General features: G+C 44.8%; 1 protein-coding gene across 5 annotated transcripts in view; it reads left to right on the plus strand.

Annotated features, from left to right (window-relative positions):
- LOC125467684 (netrin-G1-like) overlaps positions 1-17,612 on the plus strand; it is a 47,750-nt gene extending 30,138 nt beyond the window's left edge. For all 5 annotated transcript variants that reach the window (XM_048563841.1, XM_048563842.1, XM_048563840.1 and 2 more), the window contains 4 exons: positions 6,178-6,350; positions 9,206-9,232; positions 12,320-12,385; positions 14,704-17,612. In XM_048563841.1, the coding sequence (XP_048419798.1) occupies positions 6,178-6,350; positions 9,206-9,232; positions 12,320-12,385; positions 14,704-14,933 (496 nt within the window). In that variant the 3' untranslated portion in view covers positions 14,934-17,612. The remainder of the gene's footprint in view (positions 1-6,177; positions 6,351-9,205; positions 9,233-12,319; positions 12,386-14,703) is intronic.
- The last annotated feature ends 3,958 nt before the right edge of the window (positions 17,613-21,570 follow it).

Consider the following 21,570-nt stretch of genomic DNA (forward strand, 5'->3'; position numbering starts at 1 on the left):
AGCATCATCTGGAGGAATGGGCCAGCTGGGGACTCCTAAACAGACAGTCAGCATCATGTAGGGAACAAGCACATGAGAAAGGATTCTGAGACAGGGATTCAAAACCACATAGAAGAGCAGGCAGGAGGCCCTTACAATAGATAATTGTAATTGGCAATTGGCATCAACTAGCAGTCCCAAGAATGGGAGTCAGTATTACCTGGAAAAGCAGAGGTGAGGAGGACTTTGTGACAGGCAATCAGAGACAGACCTAGAATCAGTGGAGCTGTTTGGAATTGGTTCTTGATGTACTACAGAGAGAGGAGCAAATAGTTTAGTTCATTTCTGGTAAGTGATCAAGAATTTTTTTATTCTTAAGCTTTAATATAGCATACAAATTGGCTGTAAGTGAATAAAATATGTAAAAGTCAGCATAAGTAAGTGAATATGTAAATAAATTTAGAATGGAAGGATAGACGGTGTTAAAGCTGTAGCATGTAGGTGTTCCTGGATGCCATTGTGATCTGGGACAGACAAGCATGCAGCAAGATTTCGAAGCTCAGACAGCTTCAGCTCAGAGTTTATGAGCTGAAGGCTGAACTACAGACATCAGAGTGGGAGAGGGATTCTTTGTATCAGGAGGCAATCACACCAGTTAGATAGGTTCTTGGTCAGAAGCCATGTATAGGAAAGTATGACTACAAGTGAGACTGATAAGATTAGCCAGAGTGCAGAAATTCCAGCACTTACAACTGTCCAGTCAGTTTTAGGGTCACTCAGCCTGTTTGGAAGAGGGTATTGGATTATGGATGGATGAGCTACCACAGCATAGTACTATGAAACAGGAAGATGTTCAAATGGGTGGGCAACAAAGAAGGTTGTATTGACAGGTGATAGTCTATTTAGGGGATTTACAACATTCTCTGAATCAAAAGGGGTGAGTCCAAATGATTGCATTCTTTACAAAGTGTCAGCATTCAGGACACTGGCTTGCAACCAATGTTACAACATAGACGGAACTGGGAATTATGTTCTGCATAACGTCTGTGAAGAGATAGGCACTAAATTAAAAGAAAGAAACAGAACTTCAAAAGTTAAACCTTTGGATATTTATCTGTGTCACATGTAAGTTGACAAAGGTAGGTTGACATCGGATATATGAAATTAAACAGTAAATACGTGGACCAAAGTCTGGTGTGGGAGAAAATGGTTCTGGTTCTTGGGCCACTGGCGCTAGTACTATGGAAATTAAGTCTACACCATTGGGATAGCCTATATCTCAATTGCGTTGGGACCAATGTTCTTAAGAAGTGTATAAATAGAAAAATAGAGAGTGGGGGCAAGGGGTCAAACATGGATGCATGTGATTTATCAAAAAATAGAGTCAAAGTAAGAATGGAAAATAGTATTATGAGAAATGAAGGCCAAAGATTGGCAGGCAGGGGCAGACTGTGAAAACTTAGAAATACACCAAATGATTAGTCAGGATATAAAACATGACAAAGAATGCCACAACAATGCTACCCGAAGGTTGCAGGAACAGCAACTCATACTCCGTTTGGGAGCCCTGCAGCCCAATGATACCAATGTGGACTTCACAAGCTTCAAAATCTCCCCTCCCCCTACCACATCCTAAAACAAGCCCAGCTCATCCCCACCTCCCTAACATGTCACTCCTCCTGTTCCCTCCTCCCACCTCAAGCCCCACACCCATCTCCTACCTACTAACCTCATCCTGCCCCCTTGACCTGTGCGTCCTCCCTGGACTGACCTACCTCCTCCCTACCTCCCTACCTCCCGACCTTTATTGGCTTCATCCCCACCTCTTTGACCAGTCTGACTCCTCTCCACCCATCTTCTCCTCTATCCATCTTCTATCTGACTTCCTGTCTCTCCCTATTTATTTCAGATCCCCCTTCCCTTCCCCCATTTCTGAAGAAGGGTCTCGGCCTGAAACTTCAGCCTTCCTGCTCCTCTGATGCTGCTTGGCCTGCTGTGTTCGTCCAGCTCTACACCTTGTTATCACAGAGAATGACTAACAGGTTAATCAGGAGGAAGAAATTACAGTATGAGAGGGAGCTAGATAGTAATGTAACAAAGTAATGACAGGTATTTCGGGCAGCATGGTGGCTCAGTGATCGACACCAATGTCTCACAGCACCAGGGGCCAAGGTTCAATTCTACACTCCGGAAATTGGCTGTGTGGCCTTCCTCAAGGTGTTCCAGTTGCCTCCCACAGTCTGAAGATGTGCAGGCTGGGTGGATTCCCATGAGAAATGCAAGATTATAAGCTAGGAGTCGGTCTGGGAGGGATGCTCTTTGGAGAGTTGGTGTGAACTCAACAGGCAAAATGGCCTGATTCCATGCTGTAGGGACTCTATAATTCTGTGGAATGTCTAAAAACGCTAAATTGCAAAATAAAAGAGTGTTCCTCCTCTAGAGGAATTACTGGTAGATAATGAACAAATATTTTGTTTTGTCTTCACTATAGAGCAACAAGAAAAGACACCAGTAATAGCTATAATTCAGGAGGTGGAAGGGAGAAAGGAATTTAGTAAAAGTGCAGTCATGAGTGAAGCAATCTGAAGCAAACTGATAGAGCTGTGGCAAAAAGCCTTCATTGTGTGATAAAAGTGATGGCTAATGAATAGGTATATTAATTTTCCAAACTGTCCTAGATTCAGAAAGGGTTCCATAAGATTCGATAGTAGTAAGTTTAAGCCCTCTGTTCAAGAAGATAGAGAGGCAGAAAATAGAAAATATAGGCACATTAGATTGATATTTAAAAAGGTTATAGCTGCAATTTTACAAATACTCATGACAATTCAAAAGACTCAGCATGGTTTAATCAAGGCAAAACCAGGTTTAACCAAGTTTTTTTGGAGTTCTTTAAAGGAGATTGTACACTGAATAAAAGTGAGTTTGGTTTTCTACGACACTTTTGATAATGTGGCACATCAAAGTCTATTGTTGCAAATAAATAGGGTAACACATTGGCTTGGATAGAAAATTGGCCTACTGACAGAACGCAGAGTATGCATAAATAGTTCTGTGTCTGTATGGCAGGATATGATGGATCAAGTGCCTGCATTGACGATTTAGCTTTTTACAATTTACATCAAATAAATAGAGGAGCAAAGGTATGGGAGTTACACTCACTTTTATACAGATAGGTAGGAAATTATGTTGTGGAGAAAACACAAGAGGATTTCAGCTGGATATAGATTGTGTGAGTGAGTGGACAAATATGTGGTAGAGAGAGTTTAATGTGACAAAAATATGGCTAGAAGAATGTAAAAAGCAGTGTAAATTAAATGGACAGTAACTGCAGAGCAAAGAGATTTTGGGTGTTTTCATGAATCAGTTAGATTAAATTATGCAGGTACAGCGAGCAATCAAGAAAGTTAATGGGATGCTACCTTTATTATGAGTTGAAAAAGAAAGTATTACAGTTATGATTTATTTTTATCGTCCAGTGCTGAGACTACATTTGGAATACTCTGTGTAATTTTGGCTTCCATAGTAAGGAAGGATATAAATGTATTGGAGATACTTTAGATGAGGTTTACGAGATTGATACCTGGAATGTTTAGATTGTCTCATCAGTAGGTATGTTGGACAAATAGGCCTTATTTGGAAAGCTCAGGAATAACTTGATGGAAATGCACAAGATCTTCAATGGTCTTGACAAGGTGCACCAGAAAAAGATGTTTCCCCTTCTGTGGGTCAGTCAAATGGTGTTCAAATCAATGGTCACCCTTTTCAGACACAGATGGACAGATTCGGTTTTTCTCCGAGGTGTGTGCAACTTTGGAACACTACTTCAGGAGGCAGTGAGGCAGGACATTAAATATTTTTAAGGCAGAGTTAGTTAGATTTTTGTGAGGTAAGATTACTGGGGGTTCATGGGAATGTCAAATTTGAACTACAAATTGATCAGCCAAGAATTTATTAAATGGGGGAAGAGATTCATACTGGTCTAATTCTGCTCCCATTTTGTAGGCATGTCTGTATCTATCACTTGGCTTCTCTGAGGCTCACTCATGCTTTTAATCAAGGAGAATCTTCAGTCACTAATTAGAGAACAGGAGCCGGAAATTGTTTACGCTGCCATTCATTTGTCTCTGAGGAGCTGTGTGGATATTGCTTACTTTCATAAGACGTGCCCAGAACTGTCAATTTAAACATCATGCAGTGTATAGTCTGCAGATTAGGAAGCTTTGTCTTGATCGCAAATTAAGCAGTGGCTATGTGCTGTTAACACAGAATCAGTGACAGCATTGTCCCATACTTATTGGCAGGCAGACCATCCAAACAATTTAAGATTTTCCAAATCTCCAACAATAACGGTTTGCAATTATGTAGCACACAGTGTATAAACAAACATCCGAAGGTCATTTATAGGAATATAATGTTGAAAAAAATTGACACCGTGTCAGGTAAGGAGGCTAACCCAAACATTTAGTCAAACAGGCAGGTTTGAAGTATTGGAAGAGAAGAAGGGCTTAGCCATTGAGTCATGTAGCTCAGGAGAGGCCTTTCAGCCCACTGAATCTGTGTTGGCGTATCTAATGATATTGTGCTTTCTGTACTTATTCTATAGCTTTGAATGTTGTGAAATTTCAACTACTCATCCACACGCCTTTTAAAGGTGTAGTTTCTAGCCTCTAACCCTAAAATCAGGGGTGATAGAGGTTTCATAGATTTGTTGCTAAATGATTTATCCAGAAGCACAGGTAATGTTCTGGGGTCCTGGGTTCAAATCCCACCAAAGCAGATGGCAAAATTTTGGTAGGACAGTGGCTAAGTGGTTAGCACTGCAGCCTCACAGTGCCAGGGACCCTGCTTCGATTGCAGCCTCGGGTAACTGTGGAGTTTGCACGTTCTTGTCTGTGTAGGTTTTCTCCCAGGTGTTCCAGTTTCCTCCCAAAGTCCAAAGATGTGCAGGTTAGATGGTATGGCCATGGTAAATGTCGGGTCACAGGGAAGGGATGAGTCTGAGTGGTGCTTCTTGTGGGGTGCGGTCAGTTGCCTTGATGGGCTGAATAGCCAGCTTCCACACTGTAGGGTTTCCATGATTCTGTGATATTCTCCCAGGCAGTGCATTTCAGACTCCCACAACCCTCCAGAGGATATTTTTTCCTCTCAAATTCCCTTTAATCCTCTGGCCTTTCATAAAATTCTGCCCCCTTCTTATTTGCTCTTCTGACCAAGGGGAACAGCCACTTCCTATTCACACTGTCCATGCCCCTCATAATTTTACGCATCTCAATCTGACTTCAGTCTTGTCTGAGTCTTATCCAACCTCTCTGCAAAGGAATAATGCTGCATCCCAAATAACATCCTGTGAATCTCCTCTGCACCCTTTCCGGTCCAATTACATCCTTTGTTTAGTGGGGTGACCAGAAGTACATGCTGTACACCAGTTGTGGCCTGCGGAACTGCTGTACAGCCCCAACTTAACTTCGCGGCTCTTGTAATCGCGGGGGAGTCTAGCTAAGGGTCTCTACAGCCAAACAGCTGAAGACTCACTCACCAACTGGCAATTTGCTGCACTAAATGCCGCAGGATGTTTTGATGCCTTAAAAAGTGTTATACCGTGCAAGGTGGGGTCATTTTTGTGGTGACTGCTGGGCCTCCAAAAGTGCATTTCTGCCAGATAACAGTTTGCGAGGGGTGGTGAGGGGCGCTCTTGCAGACTCAAGTCTATATCTTTGTTGCTGTTCAGGATCTGATCATCAGTAGGTGGAACCCCAAGGAGACCCACCTGGATGAGCACAGCATCAAGCAGCATCAGAGGAGCAGGAAAGCTGATGTTTCGGGCCTAGACCCTTCTTCAGAAATATTTCTAATGCTGCTTGGCCAGCTGTGTTCGTCGAGCTCTACACCTCGTCATCTCAGATTCTCTAGCATCTGCAGTTCCTACTATCTCCTTGTATTGACGCCTTGTTTTGAAATGCAATGAATGCAACACAGCATCAACCAGCATCAGAAATATTTCTGAAGAAGGGTCTAGGCCCGAAACGTCAGCTTTCCTGTCCCTCTGATGTCTATTTCCTTGTACTGAAGCTTTGTGTTGAAATGCAATGAATGGGGTGACAATTGTTTGTTTGTAACTTGGGTGGTAGAGCGAACTTCGGAGAAAGTGAACTCTGACAGAGCTGAACGGATCTCTTTTTTGCCGCTGTGTGTCGTCAGGTGTAAATGCAACCTTCACGCTAACAACTGTGTCACGAAGAAGGGAAAGCTAAGCTGTGAGTGTGAGCACAACACGACGGGGCCGGACTGCGGCCGATGCAAGAAAGGTTTTCACGGCCGGAGGTGGAGGGCCGGATCGTACCTACCGATCCCCAAAGGGACAGCCAATATCTGTGAGTGATGAGCGTTTCTCCGGCCTGGCCTAGTGCTGGAGGATGTTTCACTTCATATTTCATCCGCATTCTAAACCCCGATAACATGGTGATTCTAAATCCCAAATGAATGGATGTTTGTGATTGTGTTAGTGTATGAACAGAATAACGCAGTGACGGGTTTGTACAGATTCATCATTAGAGAATCAGACAGCACGGAAAAGGCCATTCAGCCCATCAAACCATTGCTGATTCCTGGAAAGTGCTGTCAAATTAATCCAATTTTCCGTGCTTTCCCGATAGCCCTGCAGATTTCTCCTTCACAATTTTTTTTATCAATTCCGTTTGGAGAGTTCGAGATAATGGGAACTGCAGATGCTGGAGATTCCAAGATAATAAAATGTGAGGCTGGATGAACACAGCAGGCCAAGCAGCATCTCAGGAGCACAAAAGCTGACGTTTCGGGCCTAGACCCTTCATCAGAGAGGGGGATGGGGGGAGGGAACTGGAATAAATAGGGAGAGAGGGGGAGGCGGACCGAAGATGGAGAGTAAAGAAGATAGGTGGAGAAGGTGTGGGTGGGGAGGTAGGGAGGGGATAGGTCAGTCCAGGGAAGACGGACAGGTCAAGGAGGTGGGATGAGGTTAGTAGGTAGCTGGGGGTGCGGCTTGGGGTGGGAGGAAGGGATGGGTGAGAGGAAGAACCGGTTAGGGAGGCAGAGACAGGTTGGACTGGTTTTGGGATGCAGTGGGTGGGGGGGAAGAGCTGGGCTGGTTGTGTGGTGCAGTGGGGGGAGGGGATGAACTGGGCTGGTTTAGGGATGCAGTGGGGGAAGGGGAGATTTTGAAACTGGTGAAGTCCACATTGATACCATATGGCTGCAGGGTTCCCAGGCGGAATATGAGTTGCTGTTCCTGCAACCTTCGGGTGGCATCATTGTGGCAGTGCAGGAGGCCCATGATGGACATGTCATCAAGAGAATGGGAGGGGGAGTGGAAATGGTTTGCGACTGGGAGGTGCAGTTGTTTGTTGCGAACTGAGCGGAGGTGTTCTGCAAAGCGGTCCCCAAGCCTCCGCTTGGTTTCCCCAATGTAGAGAAAGCCGCACCGGGTACAGTGGATGCAGTATACCACATTGGCAGATGTGCAGGTGAACCTCTGCTTAATGTGGAATGTCATCTTGGGGCCTGGGATGGGGGTGAGGGAGGAGGTGTGGGGACAAGTGTAGCATTTCCTGCGGTTGCAGGGGAAGGTGCCGGGTGTGGTGGGGTTGGAGGGCAGTGTGGAGCGAACAAGGGAGTCACGGAGAGAGTGGTCTCTCCGGAAAGCAGACAGGGGTGGGGATGGAAAAATGTCTTGGGTGGTGGGGTCGGATTGTAAATGGCGGAAGTGTCGGAGGATAATGCGTTGTATCCGGAGGTTGGTAGGGTGGTGTGTGAGAACGAGGGGGATCCTCTTGGGGCGGTTGTGGCGGGGGCGGGGTGTGAGGGATGTGTCGCGGGAAATGCGGGAGACGCGGTCAAGGGCGTTCTCACTCACCGTGGGGGGGAAGTTGCGGTCCTTAAAGAACTTGGACATCTGGGATGTGCGGGAGTGGAATGTCTTATCGTGGGAGCAGATGCGGCGGAGGCGGAGGAATTGGGAATAGGGGATGGAATTTTTGCAGGAGGGTGGGTGGGAGGAGGTGTATTCTAGGTAGCTGTGGGAGTCGGTGGGCTTGAAATGGACATCAGTTACAAGCTGGTTGCCTGAGATGGAGACTGAGAGGTCCAGGAAGGTGAGGGATGTGCTGGAGATGGCCCAGGTGAACTGAAGGTTGGGGTGGAAGGTGTTGGTGAAGTGGATGAACTGTTCGAGCTCCTCTGGGGAGCAAGAGGCGGCGCCGATACAGTCATCAATGTACCGGAGGAAGAGGTGGGGTTTGGGGCCTGTGTAGGTGCGGAAGATGGACTGTTCCACGTAACCTACAAAGAGGCAGGCATCTGCTTTTACCGCACTCTGAGGCAACGTCGTTCGGATTGTAACTGTTGGATGCGATGACCTCATCTTCCAGGCTCTGGTTCCTTTTCCAATTATTTCTAAATCTGTGACCTCTAGTTTCTGACCTTCCCCCGACTGGAAACAGTGTGTCCTTACTTATTCTATTGAAACGTTTCTCTGGATTTAAGCCTCGATCTGCACAACGTCAGAGTCAGTGAGCAAGCTGGTGCTGCTAATACTATGCAGCAGGTGAGATTATAATAGCAATAAGAGTCAAATGTGACAAATTTTCCTCCCGGACACGCATCCAGACGCAGAGGCAGCGGTGAGGCGGAGACTGATGTGTGAATGGAATGTTAATAGCTGGTTAAACATCTGGAAGCAGCTGGAAGTGGCTGAAAGGAGAATCAGCCCTGACGTAATCAATGTGAAACTGGTGAAGAAGCGTAGGTCGGGGAGGAGGGATATCTGTGGCCATTGTTGTGAGCACACCCTCCCAAAATCAGCCATCCAGATAGTGACATGAATGTTTAGTGGGGGTGTTGGTGGAAAGAGATGGAGAGAGTAAAAGTGCATGGGAGGAGAGCGGGAGGTGTGGGTACTCGATGTCTGTTTCTGCCGCTACTGCCACCTTGCATATTAACCTGTGCACTAGTACCTTAATTACACACAGTGGGAATACACTTACGCAGACATTTCACACATTTCTTGGGCAGGATTGAGGACTGGCGTGAATGCTTTGAGAATGTAACATGCCTGTCACTGTTGAGTTAATTGCTCATGAGTTTGAAATCACGAATACTCGATATAATAGATCCTACTCTGGCATGTAAACATTTATCAATATTGTTAATCAGAGATCACAGTATTTTTTTTTCCTCTTCTTTTCCTCTCCAGGCCTGCCTGACACCATCTCCAGTGGCTGTAAGTAGAAACGACCTTTTCTGACCTGTGACCTGCTAACCCAAAGCCTTTGTTTGAATTAGAACTGAACCACTCCCTGCAAAGCTGCACTTTTCATTCAGGGTTAAGCGTATGAGTGAGCAGGAAGCGGGTGTGGAATAGGTTTCAGAAAGAAAAACTGGAAAGGACTGTGTAAAAACAAGTGTAGGAGTAATCATGGAGTTAATTTAGAATGCTTCTAGGTGTGAATAGGGAGTGAGAGTGAAACTGATTGTAGGTATGAAGAGACTGAGATCTGAAGGCTGTTTGTTTGATATCACTGGATTAAAATGCTATCTCCTCAATTGTTGTAATATGGAGAAGGAAGTTACAATATATACAACACATGATTAGCCTTCCAGCCGTGAACCATTTTAACAACCCCTCCCACTCCCTTGGTGACATGTCTGACCTGGGCCTCCTCCAATGCCACAATGACACCATCAACAAACTGGAGGAGCAACACCTCATGTTCCACGCAGCATCTTCGGAGGTGGAAAGCTGACGTTTTGGGTCTTCACCAAAAATGGGGGAGGGGAAGAGGGTTCTGAAATAAATAGGGAGAGAGGGGGAGGCGGATTGAAGATGGAGAGAGAAGATAGGTGGGGGGGAGACCGACAAGTTAAAGAGGCAGGGATGGACTGTTTTGCAGAACTAATACACTCAGTTCACAATAAACAGCTGCAATTCGCAGTCGCGAACCATTTCAACTCCCCCTCCCATTCCTCAGATGACATGTCCATCCTGGGCCTCTTGCAGTGCCACAATGAGGCCACCCGAAGGTTGCAGGAACAGCAACTCATATTCCGCTTGGGAACCCTGCAGCCCAGTGGTATCAATGTGGATTTCACAAGCTTCAAAATTTCCCCTTCCCCACTGCATCCCAAAACCAGCCCAGCTCATCCCCACCTCCCTAACCTGTTCTTCCTCTCACCTATCCCCTCCTTTCACCTCAAGCTGCACCCCCATTTCCTACCTACCAACCTTATCCTGCCCCCTTGACCTGTCCGTCCTCTCCGGACTGACCTATCCCCTTCCTACCTCCCCACCTACACTCACATTTACTGGCTCCATTACAGCCTCTTTAACTTGTCTGTCTCCTTTCCACCTATCTTCTCCTCTATCCCTCTTCTGCCCACCTGCCCCTCTGTCTCCCTATTTATTTCAGAATCCCCTTCCCCTCCCCAATTTCTGATGAAGGGTCTAGGCCCGAAACAGCAGCTTTCCTGCTGCTAAGATGCTGCTTTGCCTGCTGTGTTCAGCCAGCCCCACACCTTGTTATCTCGGATTCTCCAGCATCTGCAGTTCCTCTTACCTCATATTCCACCTTGGGACCCTACAGCTCGATGGCCTAAATGTGGAATTTATCAGTTTAAAAATCTTCCCACTGTCTCTCAGCCTCATCCCATGTCCAACCCTCCCTTTCATCATGACCTCTTTGTCCTCACACAATCTGTCCATCTTCTCTCCCAACATCCACCTCACCCATCTCACCGACCAATCCCCACCCTCCCTACCTGTATTTGCCTATCACCATCCCACCTACATTCTGCAGTCCACCCCTCTTCTCTATTTATTTCACAGCTCCCTTCCCTGCCTCCCATTTCTGAAGAAGGGTCCGGATGAAACATTAACTTTCTTGCTCCTCTGATGCTGCCTGACCTGACGAGCTCCACACTGAATTGCCTCTGACTTCAGCTCCTGTAGTTCATGCTATCTCTGAATGATTTATAGCCCACTCACTAAATGAAAGGTGCTTAAATATGTTTTTTGTAAAAGCATTTAAGGGAAAGGGCAGCTCAGCAGTTAGTACTGCTGCGTCACAGCGCTGGGGACCTGGGTTTGATTCCGTGGTCAGGGGACTGTCTGCATGAGGTTTGCACATTCTGCCGTGCAATCTTTGGTTTCTTTTGCGATCTATGGTTTCTTCCCACAGTCAAAAGGTGTGCAAGTTGGAGTGATTGGCCATGGAAGAATGCAGGGTTACAGGGATGAGCGGGTCTGGCTGGATGCTCTTTGTGGTGGGTTGGTGTGGATTCGATGGGCTGAACAGCCTGCTTCCACACTGTAAGGATTGTAGGAAATGGATGGAATACCTGTGGAAAATTTGGAAACCAGGATTAATGGGAACCTATTGCAATCTCATTATCCCAGAACTCGAACAGTCTGTCCAACTGTAATCTGTTCACCTGTGCTCCCAGATTTAACATTTCTTTATCCCCCATTATGTAAGTACTTTCAAGCTGCTTGTGCCATTCTGATTAATCTATTATATTGGGCCCTCAATGCAGCACCAACTGATATTTCACACACCAACTGAGAGTGTCCATAACTCTCCAACCTGACTGGGAATAGGTATACCTTCCCATACTGATCAGGAATGACCATGACTTCACACAATGACGAAGGTGAATGACTCACTATATTTCCTGAAATTGACTGTAACTCTCCACCCTGACAAAGAGTGATCACTATTTTTCATAGTGACTGATAAAACTGAGTATGTCTGTATTTCCCCTCACTGACCAGGAATGATGTCAATCCCCACACTGATGAAGGATGACCATCACTCCCTGTAATACCAAGACTCCCTTCACTGATCAAATGCGAGCTTCACTCCCCTTACCTACTGGGAGTGCAGTAACTTCTGGCACTGATCCACAATTACTTTACCTGAATCTACTAACCAGGAGTGCTGTGACTTAGCAAAGTGACTACAAGTGATACTACAGCAGAAACATCTATAGAAATTAGGCATTCAGCTGCCTGGGCACTGAATCTTTGAACTTCTTCCCTAAATCACTGTTTCTCAGGTACTGCCTCTTCTTTGAAAAGCTTACAATCTGTCGCATCATGTCCTACTATCTCTACTATATCGTGGTGTTATTTTTATTGAGGGTGAGATGGAGATGGAAGTGATTGTGTGTGTGTGTGTGTGTGTGTGTGTGTGTGTGTGTGTGTGTGTGTGTGTGTGTGTGTGTGTGTGTGTTTAATTCACATATTGTATCTTGATCTTGCATTGTACTCCCATTGGGAATAATAACTGCTGATTCCCTTTCATTCATGCAGCCGACGCAAAGCTGATTCACACACGTCCAACTATCCCATCGTTCGATGTTGCAAACCCAAAGCAAGGTAGGAGCTCGCAGACTCTGTGACTGGTTTCAAGCAGGAAGAACGTCAATTGAGACCCAATCCCTGGTTTATTCTCCAGCTTGTTAAGTCCTTAAATTTTCATCACCCTTTCAGATGTTGCCCCACAGCTGCTTCTTGTCCATTTGTTATCTTTTCACTTCGACCGACTTCAAGTGCAATTGTAATTTTCCAGGTGTAAGATTACTCATTGTCTGCAGAGCTGCAGTAAAATTTTGCTCCTTTTCTAATCTATTGGTTTCTGATAACCTACAATATTCTATTTGCCTGATCTCTGATCCATCTGTACCACAATGTTCTGCAATTTCTTTCCATTTAAATTTTAGATATTTTCAATCAACCTGTTCAGACTCATTATGACATATGTCTGGGCAGATAGAATTTGAATGTGGACCTCTGGCCTTAATACCCTTCTATTCTTCCTGCCAAACAGACAAGTTCACACTTCCTGTGTTATACCGTTTGCAAAATTATTGACACTGGCTGAAACTACTGATACCTTTGCACAGATCCTCTATTTTCCCTTGATGTCTTCCTTTCTGAACTATGGCAGTGTCTTTGCAAATTTAGCTACCATGTATCAATCACATTATCCAAGTTATTAGTATATAATTGTTAACAGTTGAGGCTCCAGGGCTGATCTTATGTCATTCCATTAGTTGGCACTTACCAATGCAGAAAAGACCAACTTAACATTACTCTTTATTCATCAAACCACCTGCACCATATGCCCTTATGCATTTATCTTTGAGGTCATACATTATTAAAAAGCCTTTTGGAAATCCAAGTGCAAGAACTTACAGAGATAATGGGAACTGCAGATGCTGGAGAATTCCAAGATAATCAAATGTGAGGCTGGATGAACACAGCAGGCCATTTGTGCTCCTGAGATGCTGCTTGGCCTGCTGTGTTCATCCAGCCTCACATTTGATTATCTTGCCAGAACTTACAGGTTCCTTTTGGCCATCATTTCTCACTAAAAAGCTTTAACAAGTGAGTTAATTGCGATGTCCCTTTCAAAAACCATGCTGATTGCCTAAACACTTCCAAAAGCTACTCCCCTTGCCCCATATATTCAGTGGTGTAAAGGGTTCTGGGGGTAGAATGGGCAAAAGCTTCCAAGTAAAAATGGGGAGGTGATCACATGGTGGCAATGCCACTGGGGCAGTAATCCGGAATCCCAGGCTAATTTTGTGGCACATACATTTGAATGCCAACATGACAGCTGGTGAAATTTGAATTCAATAAAAATCTGGAATTAAAAGCTAGTACCAAGGTGATCGTATATTGCTGACAATTGTTATATAAACCCATCTGGTTCACCAGTCCAGGGAAGGAAATTAATGCGACTCACGACCCACACAACGAAAGTGTTTGTCTCAGAATTGACCTTTGCACTATTATTGGTGGACTTGAACAAATAAACCATTGGGGGGAAACAGGTTGATGGGCTGAATGGCCTACTGTTCAGATTTTGTTGCTATCTCGTCTTTACAATTCGTAATTGGTTTGAAAGATAAATCAGAAAAATACTCAGCGACCATGCTGTTTCCCTTGCTCTGTATAAAATAAAGGCTCACACATACTCTTCCTGCTGCTGTCTAGCTCTCCCGTTGTGCTCTATTTCAAAGGCAATTGGCTGGATGGCTGGTTTGCAATGCAACGTGATGCCAGCAGCATGGGTTCAATTCCTGCACCGGATGAGGGCGCCATTGAAGACTATCCTTCTCCACCTCTTCCCTTCCCTTGAGATGTGATAACCCTCAGGGGAAACCACCCGTACTCATCGCTGTCTAATGAGACAGCTGCCTTGTGGTCCTCTGGCACTTCCGTCTGTCTACATTTGCTTTAGAATCTGCACAGATTGTTCTGTGTGACGTCTGCACATTCTCCCTGTGTCTGCGTGGGTTTCCTCTGGGTGCTTTGGTTGGCTCCCACAGTCCAAAGATGTGCAGGTTGGTTGGCTTGGCCAAGCTACATTGCCCACAGTGTCCAGGGATGTGCAGACTCAGTGAATTAGCCATGTGAAATGCAGGGTCCCAGGGGTGGAAGCTGGTGGATCTGGGTGGGATGTTCTTGGGAGGCTCAGCGTGGACCCAATGGGAGGAATGGCCTGCTTCTGCACTGATAGGGATTCTACGATTATATTGTTCGTGTCGTCATTGTGTATTTTGGTGACTGGTTCTTTTCTCGTCAATACAAATCTTGCTGTAAAGGTGAAACTCTGGGAGTGGTGATAGTTTATAATGTGGGTAGATTTCCAGTGGCCTGATCTTGCTGTGTTTTGTTTTCTTTCGCAGGGGGAGTGTGTGATAACCTGCTGACACGGTGTGAGAACGGAGGAGTGTGTGAGGAGAACGGGAGGTGCCGGTGCCCAGCTCCCTACGCTGGGCTCCTGTGTGAGAAAGTCCAGTGCAGGAAGGGAGCGGGAGGCTGCGTCTCCCAATCGGCCCGGGAGCCCTCCCTGCACCAGGCGCTGCTCTCGCTGACCGCGCTGCTCACTGCTGCCCGTGGCTGCCCACTGCTCTGAGCCGCTTCCAGCACCACCCGAAAGCTGAGGAGAGCGGCAGGACAAATCCAGCGTTTACTGCGATGCCGTTCAAACACGCACCACCCCTCCCTCTGTCTCCTCCCACACCTCCGCATTCCCGACAAAGGATAACTGCAAGTGAGGTCTGAACCCGCCCAGTCACCCAGGCTGATTGGATCTCAGGAAGGAATGGACAGTCAGTGGGGAACTGGACTCTCTGTGTCTACTCACGGGATTCAGGCAGCTCCCCATAATTCATTCTCTCAACTGTCAGTTGAGTATTCCATGTTCTACTTTGGGACAAGTTAAAAGGACTGAGATTTCTACACAATCTTTCACCACCTCAGGACCTACAAAAGCACTTGGCAGACATTGGGAATTTTTTTTTGTAATTAGCATTGATGTGATAATATCCAGGTAATCTGCTCTGCTGATATTGTCTGTGGGCGAAATACTAGTGTGAACACATGGTGACTGTGAGATCTTTGACAGGGTCTTGACTTAGTGTCTCATCCAGTTGGTCGTATCTTTAAAATGCCGCATTTATTTATTCTGTGCCTCACACTCAAACCATTTCCCCACACTGATCTGCAGATTTGCATTGCTATCTACTATCTTTTACTGTGTGGGGCAGAGTGGTGGCTCAGTGGTTAGCACTGCTACCTCACAGAGCGAGGGATCCGAGTTTGACTGCAGCTTCAGGCAACTGTCTGTGTGGAGTTTGCACATTGTCTCTGTATTTATGTGGGTTTCATTTAGGTGCCCTGGTTTCCTCCCAGAGATGTGTGAATTAGCGGGAAACTGGCCACGCTAAAATGTCTATTGTTTCCAGGGATGTATAGGTTAGGTGGATTAGCCATGAGAACTGCAGGGATAGAGTTGGTCTGGGTGGGAAGTTCTTTGGAATGTGGGCTCAATGGGCCAAATGGCATGCTTTGACACAGTAGAGATTCTACAATCTAGCATTCCCTTGTTCATCCTTCTCATGGTCTCTTACTCCCTCATTCTAACACCTTTGCTCCATCTCGCTCTGTGTCCAATAATCCCCATCTCACCTTCTCCTAGTCTTCCTTGTTCCCTACTTCGCTCTCTCCCTGTGTGACCCTGGTGATAGGGAGCCAGGCCTTTATGACATGACCGGACGGAAATCTGAGGGGCAGGTTTCAAGAGGCCCCTGTCTGCCTGGCCTTCAGCGAGGTGCTGCTGTCTGACTAACACTGGTGACTAGGGTTTGCAGAATCCTATCTCCCCTTCTTGCAAAATTTCGCTGCTGCCTGGTCATGAAAGACTGGGTCTTGTGGTGCAAGTGATCACGTAGCGTCAGTGTGTTTAGCGATTGTTGTGGATTAAAGATCTTGTGGTTTTCCTGCAAAAAAAACTGAATGAACTGCAGATGCCGGAAAGCAGAAATGAAAACAGAATTTGTTGGGAAGAACTCAGCAGGTCTGGCAGCATCAACGGAGAGAAATCAGAGTTAATATTTTGGGTCTGGTGACTATAGTGGGCGACCGCTTTGCACAAAACTTGCGTTCTGTCTGAAAATAAAGGTCCCAAGCTTCCAGTTGTGTGCCTCTTCAACACACCATCAAAAGCCCCGCCAACATCCATCTCAGGCTTGTTGCAGGGGTCCACCATAGCTCAGTACAAGCTGGAGGAACAGCACATCAATTTCTGCTTGGGTACCCTGCAGCCTTCTGGACTCAAATTCAAGTTCAATAATTTTAGGGTTTGAGTACCTTCTGCCATGCCTTTACCTCTGCCCCCACATACCAGACCTTGACATCACATATCTATTACCACACACAACACATTGTCAGCTCCTAATAGACCCCATTAGCCGCTATTCATTCTCCCAGGCTGACAATTATGCACTCATTTGTCTGTTCAACTATCTCTTTGGGCTCTATCTCCACCTATCATTTACTCCTCATCCCATCTTTTGCATAATACTAACCTTTTCCTAGCTATCATCAGTTCTGAAGAAGGGTCACTGCATCTGAAACGTTATCTCTGATTTCTCTTCTCTTCTTTTCCAGCAGTTTCTGTTTTTGTTTCTGGTTTTCCTGCAGTTTTCCACAAGATACCGCATAGTTTGTTTTATTTTGTTTTGCCTGTGTAATGGGCTGTGTTTGGTGAATATATCTGTCATTGCTAAACTCCTCCCAGTCATACCAACAATGGGCCTGTTTCCGTCACCTGATTTCTCTAGTGCTCAGATTTCTCTGCAGCTTCAATTTGCAGCATCGGAGTTTTCGGCAAAACACTCGTCCCTGAGCAGTTGGCAACTAGCAAACATTTTACACAAAGTGACCTGGCCTCAGGGGCAAGTTTCTGATTCAGTAAGATTCTGAGATATACAAAGATTGAGGGAGAAAGGGGGTGGGTGTGGGAGACGGACAAACTCAGGGAGGAGAATAGGGAGAAGAGGCGCACAGGCAACACGGTCGGGGGGAGGTTGGGTTGGTGGTGTGGGCAGTCAGCTGTTTTGATCAATCATTGTTGTGTGGGATCTTATTGTACACACATTGACTGCTGTGTTTCCTACGTTACAGCAGTGACTACACTGTGAAATGTCCAATTTCTTGTGCAGTACTTTCCCATCTGCTTATGTCTGCTTGTGTTGAACTTATTTTGCACAGAGGATTCAAAGCTTTGACAATAATAAAACAGAGGAAATATGGTGACCTGAAAACAATTCAGTTAATTGCCTCCTAAGTAGGTGCATAAATCATAGTGTTTTTTTTGCTCAGGAGAACCTCTTCCTAATCTGTCTCCGGACCTTGTCGAGTATTTTCTGCTTTGAAGGAATCATGGCCAAAGCTTCTTTTATCTAACATTTTAGATGATTAAATTGTGAAAAAATTTACTCAGCAGATTCAAGAGTCTCCACTGAGCACTTGCATCAGGATTTAATACTCTGCACTTGATTAGCGAATGGTTTAACAGTTTATAGACAGATGTAAAATCTGCTTGCTACTCAGGAATAAAAATTGCTGCTAATTGGAGCCACGCATTTGAGTGGGAAAAGAACCCAGTATTTGGGTGAAATAACTACCTTGGTGTGTTCCCCCTCCTGTCGATACAAAAATAATGGTATTGAGCAGGTAGTTTTTACCCTGATTCCTTTGCCTTCCTGCTTAAGAAATCATTTTTGAGAAATGTTGCTCCTTGCTGAACTCTAAGAATAATTTGGAGCTCGCTTATCACAGTTAGCTGCCTGGTTAGTTTAACAAGATAACAAGATGTAGAGCTGGGCGAACACACCTGGCCAAGGAGCATCATAGGAGCAGGAAGGCTGACGTTTCGGGCCTAGACTCTTCATCAGCCTTCCTGTCCCTGTGATGCTGCTTGGCCTGCTGGGTTCATCCAATTCTACACCCTGTTATCTCGGATTTTCCAGCATCTGCTGTTCCTATTATGTTTGGTTAGTTTTACAATGCAGGTTCAAATCCTGCATTGGCTGAGGTCTTCTTGAAGGACTGACTTTCCCATCCTCTTCCTTTCACTTGAGTTGTGGTGACCCTCAGGTTAAACCTCCTCCAGTCATCTCTAATGAGAAAGCAGCCCTCTAGGACTATGGTGACTTTACCTTTAAGAGTCGGTTGGGCCCGTACTCATTCAGAGGTGGGCACTTCAGGGGCTGGAGTGCATTATTTCATCCTCCACCTCCATTCTAATTTATACCTTCTGTCTCTTCCTAACTTCCTCTATTCTGTTAGTGTTGCATTGTCGTTTGGCTAATTCTTGTTCATCGGCACTTTACCTGATGGCACTGGTAATTTGGTGGTGGTTTTGTAAAAAAAGAGGTTGAATTCCTTTGTGGGGAACATTGGTTAATTAAAAAAATAAAAGTGCTGGCTTCTTCCCTAGTGTCTATTGGGCAGGGAAAGAGTTGAGATGGCAAAGGTGGAAACTGGCATTTGTGCTAAATGATAGATTTACAATAAAACCTCTGTAAGTCCCCAAAAGGCTTTTGCTACCCAACTCAATGTATGGATATTTGTTTGGTAAACATCTTCCACTTCGAAGTTTTGGATCCTGAGGTGACTAAACAATGCCACTGCTCGATGGGAGCTTCCTCTCAGTCAGGGCTGACATAGATGATAGAATTCAGTATTGCACCCAATGTGTCTGTGCAATCTTTCACCATCTGAGGAGCAGATATTCTTTGCAACAAGACCTCAAACCCAGCATCAAGCAAATGGTCGACAGGACAGCAATGTTTCCCCACCCTCCTGTGTGCATGGGCAATATGCATGCAGCATTCATCTCAAACTCAGCAAGAGCTACCACCAGCAATGCTTCCACAAAATGCTGGAAAGCTATTGGAAGAATAGATATTCCACTATCAGTGTCCTATCTCAGGCTGACATAGAGTCACTGCTTACATTCAATCAGCTGCATTGGGTGAATCACGATGCATGGAACAACTCTCCCAATAATACTCTACAACTAATGGCAGATAACATCTGAGCTTTTGCCCATATCAATAGATTTTTTGGAGTAAATATCTGTCAGAAGGTGGCTTTCACTACATTATCTCATGCTGATCCAATGGTGATACATGACATTCAATGTGGAAAAGTGTGATATCATGCACTTTGAAACAGTGAATGTCAAGAGACAGTATAAAATAAAGGGGATTATTCTGTAGGATATGCAATGGCAAAAAACCTGAATATCTATGTTTGAGGATCATTAAAGGTGCCACAACAGTTAAAGAGAACTGCTAATAAAATATGAAGTATTGAAGATTTCATAAATAGGACATAGAATTCTAGTGGAGGGAGGTTGTGACAAGCCGACATAAGATAATGGCTGCGCCTCCGTTGAAGTATTGTGTACAGGCCTGTGCATCACATCATAGGAATAATGTAAATGAATTGGCCATAGCAGAAAAGAGGTTTACAAAAAAGGTTCCTTGGATGAGAAACTTCAGTTATGAAGTAAAATTGGAAAATTTTTACCTGTTTTCCTTGAAGGGAGGCTAAGAGAAGTTGTGAAAGAATTTTTCAAGATCGTGAAATATCTGAATAGAATGGAGCCTCTCCTTGAATATGAATCCATAAATAGAGAGTACACTCTTACAAAAGAAAAAGTACAAGATCAGAATTTTTTTTCACACAGCTTGTAGTTAGGCTATGGAAGTGTGGTGGATGCAGGTAAATTGAGGAATTCAAGAGGGTGGAGTCAATTAGAATTGGGGAAATGTCTCCGCTGGCTGTAATCAAACCTGACACAGAAGAAGCTGAGTAAAGTGTTTGGAGGTCAGTCATCTCAGCTTTGCAACATCTCTGCAGGAGTTCCTCAGGGTAGTTCCCTAGGCCCAACCATCTGCAGTTACTCCATCAATTACCTTCCCTCACTCAAAAGTGGATTTTTTCACTGATAACTGCACAATGTTTCATGCCATTTGCGACACTTTAGATATTGAGACAATTTTTTTCCAAAAGCATCAAGACCTGGACAATGCCTAAGCTTCAGCTGATAAATGGCAAGTGATCTTTGTGAGATGCAGGTGCTGGGGAATAAAGCTCTCCAACAAGGGAATCTAATCATTTTTTCTTGAAATTCAGAGCCGTTATCATGGCTGAATCCCCCACTATCGACATCCTGGTGATTATTACTGACCACAAACTGAAATGGATCAGCCATATAAATACTGTGACTGTGGTCAAGGATCTAGCAAAAGAAACCTAATGTGGGAGTATATGTGGGGAAGTGCCTATTTTGCTAGGAAGCAAAGAAAAGAAAACTGCATATTATCAAAATGATGAGAGCTTGCAGAGCTCTGAGAATCATTGGGATCTCCCTTTCCTTCTGCCTCCATCACAAAATTGTTACTACGCAATTACAGCAAGTAATCGGAAAGCTAATACGATAATGTCACATCATGAGGAGAATTGAACACATAAGTTATGCTTCAATGACATGGAGCATTGATGGAAGCACAACTGAAAGACTCTGTACAGTGTCGGTCTTCTTATTTAAGGATGGATGTAAAAGTTTTGAAAGCATTTTGGAGGTTTATGGGAATGAGTGGATTGTCTTATGAGGCAAAGTACGGCAGGCTAAGCTTGATGTTGGAGATTAAAAAGAGTAGAAGACAACTTGAATGAAGCATATAAGATCCTGGAGGGCCTTGACAGAGTAGATGTGGAGAGGATCTTTCTTTTTATGGTAAAATCTAGAACGAAGTGTCACTGTTTAAAAATTAGGAGTGGCCTATTCAAAACAGAGTTGAGCAAATATTTTTTTCTGGGGGTCATGAGTCTCTTCCTGATGGATTCTTTTAAGGCAGAGGCTGATAGGTTCTTGTTAAGCAAGTGAGAGGTTCTCAGGGGGTAGGAAGGAATATGGATTTGAAGTTACAATCATATCTGCTATGATAATATTGATTGACAAAGCAGTTTTGAGGAGCTGAATGGTCGACTCCATTCCCTATTCCATCCCTGGTTTGATTTGAGAAGGTTGTGGTGAGGTACTAGAGAAGGACAACAAATATTACCACAGCCAGTGATACACACATCTCATGAAAGAATTAGAAAATATAAGTACGACAACTAGCTTCCATCAGTCTCCATGTAAGGATGACTGCTTCATATATGGACATCCACTTGTTGTGGTAGACAGTAAA

This window comes from Stegostoma tigrinum, chromosome 34 (assembly GCF_030684315.1).
Source record: "Stegostoma tigrinum isolate sSteTig4 chromosome 34, sSteTig4.hap1, whole genome shotgun sequence".
Classification (NCBI taxonomy): domain Eukaryota; kingdom Metazoa; phylum Chordata; class Chondrichthyes; order Orectolobiformes; family Stegostomatidae; genus Stegostoma; species Stegostoma tigrinum.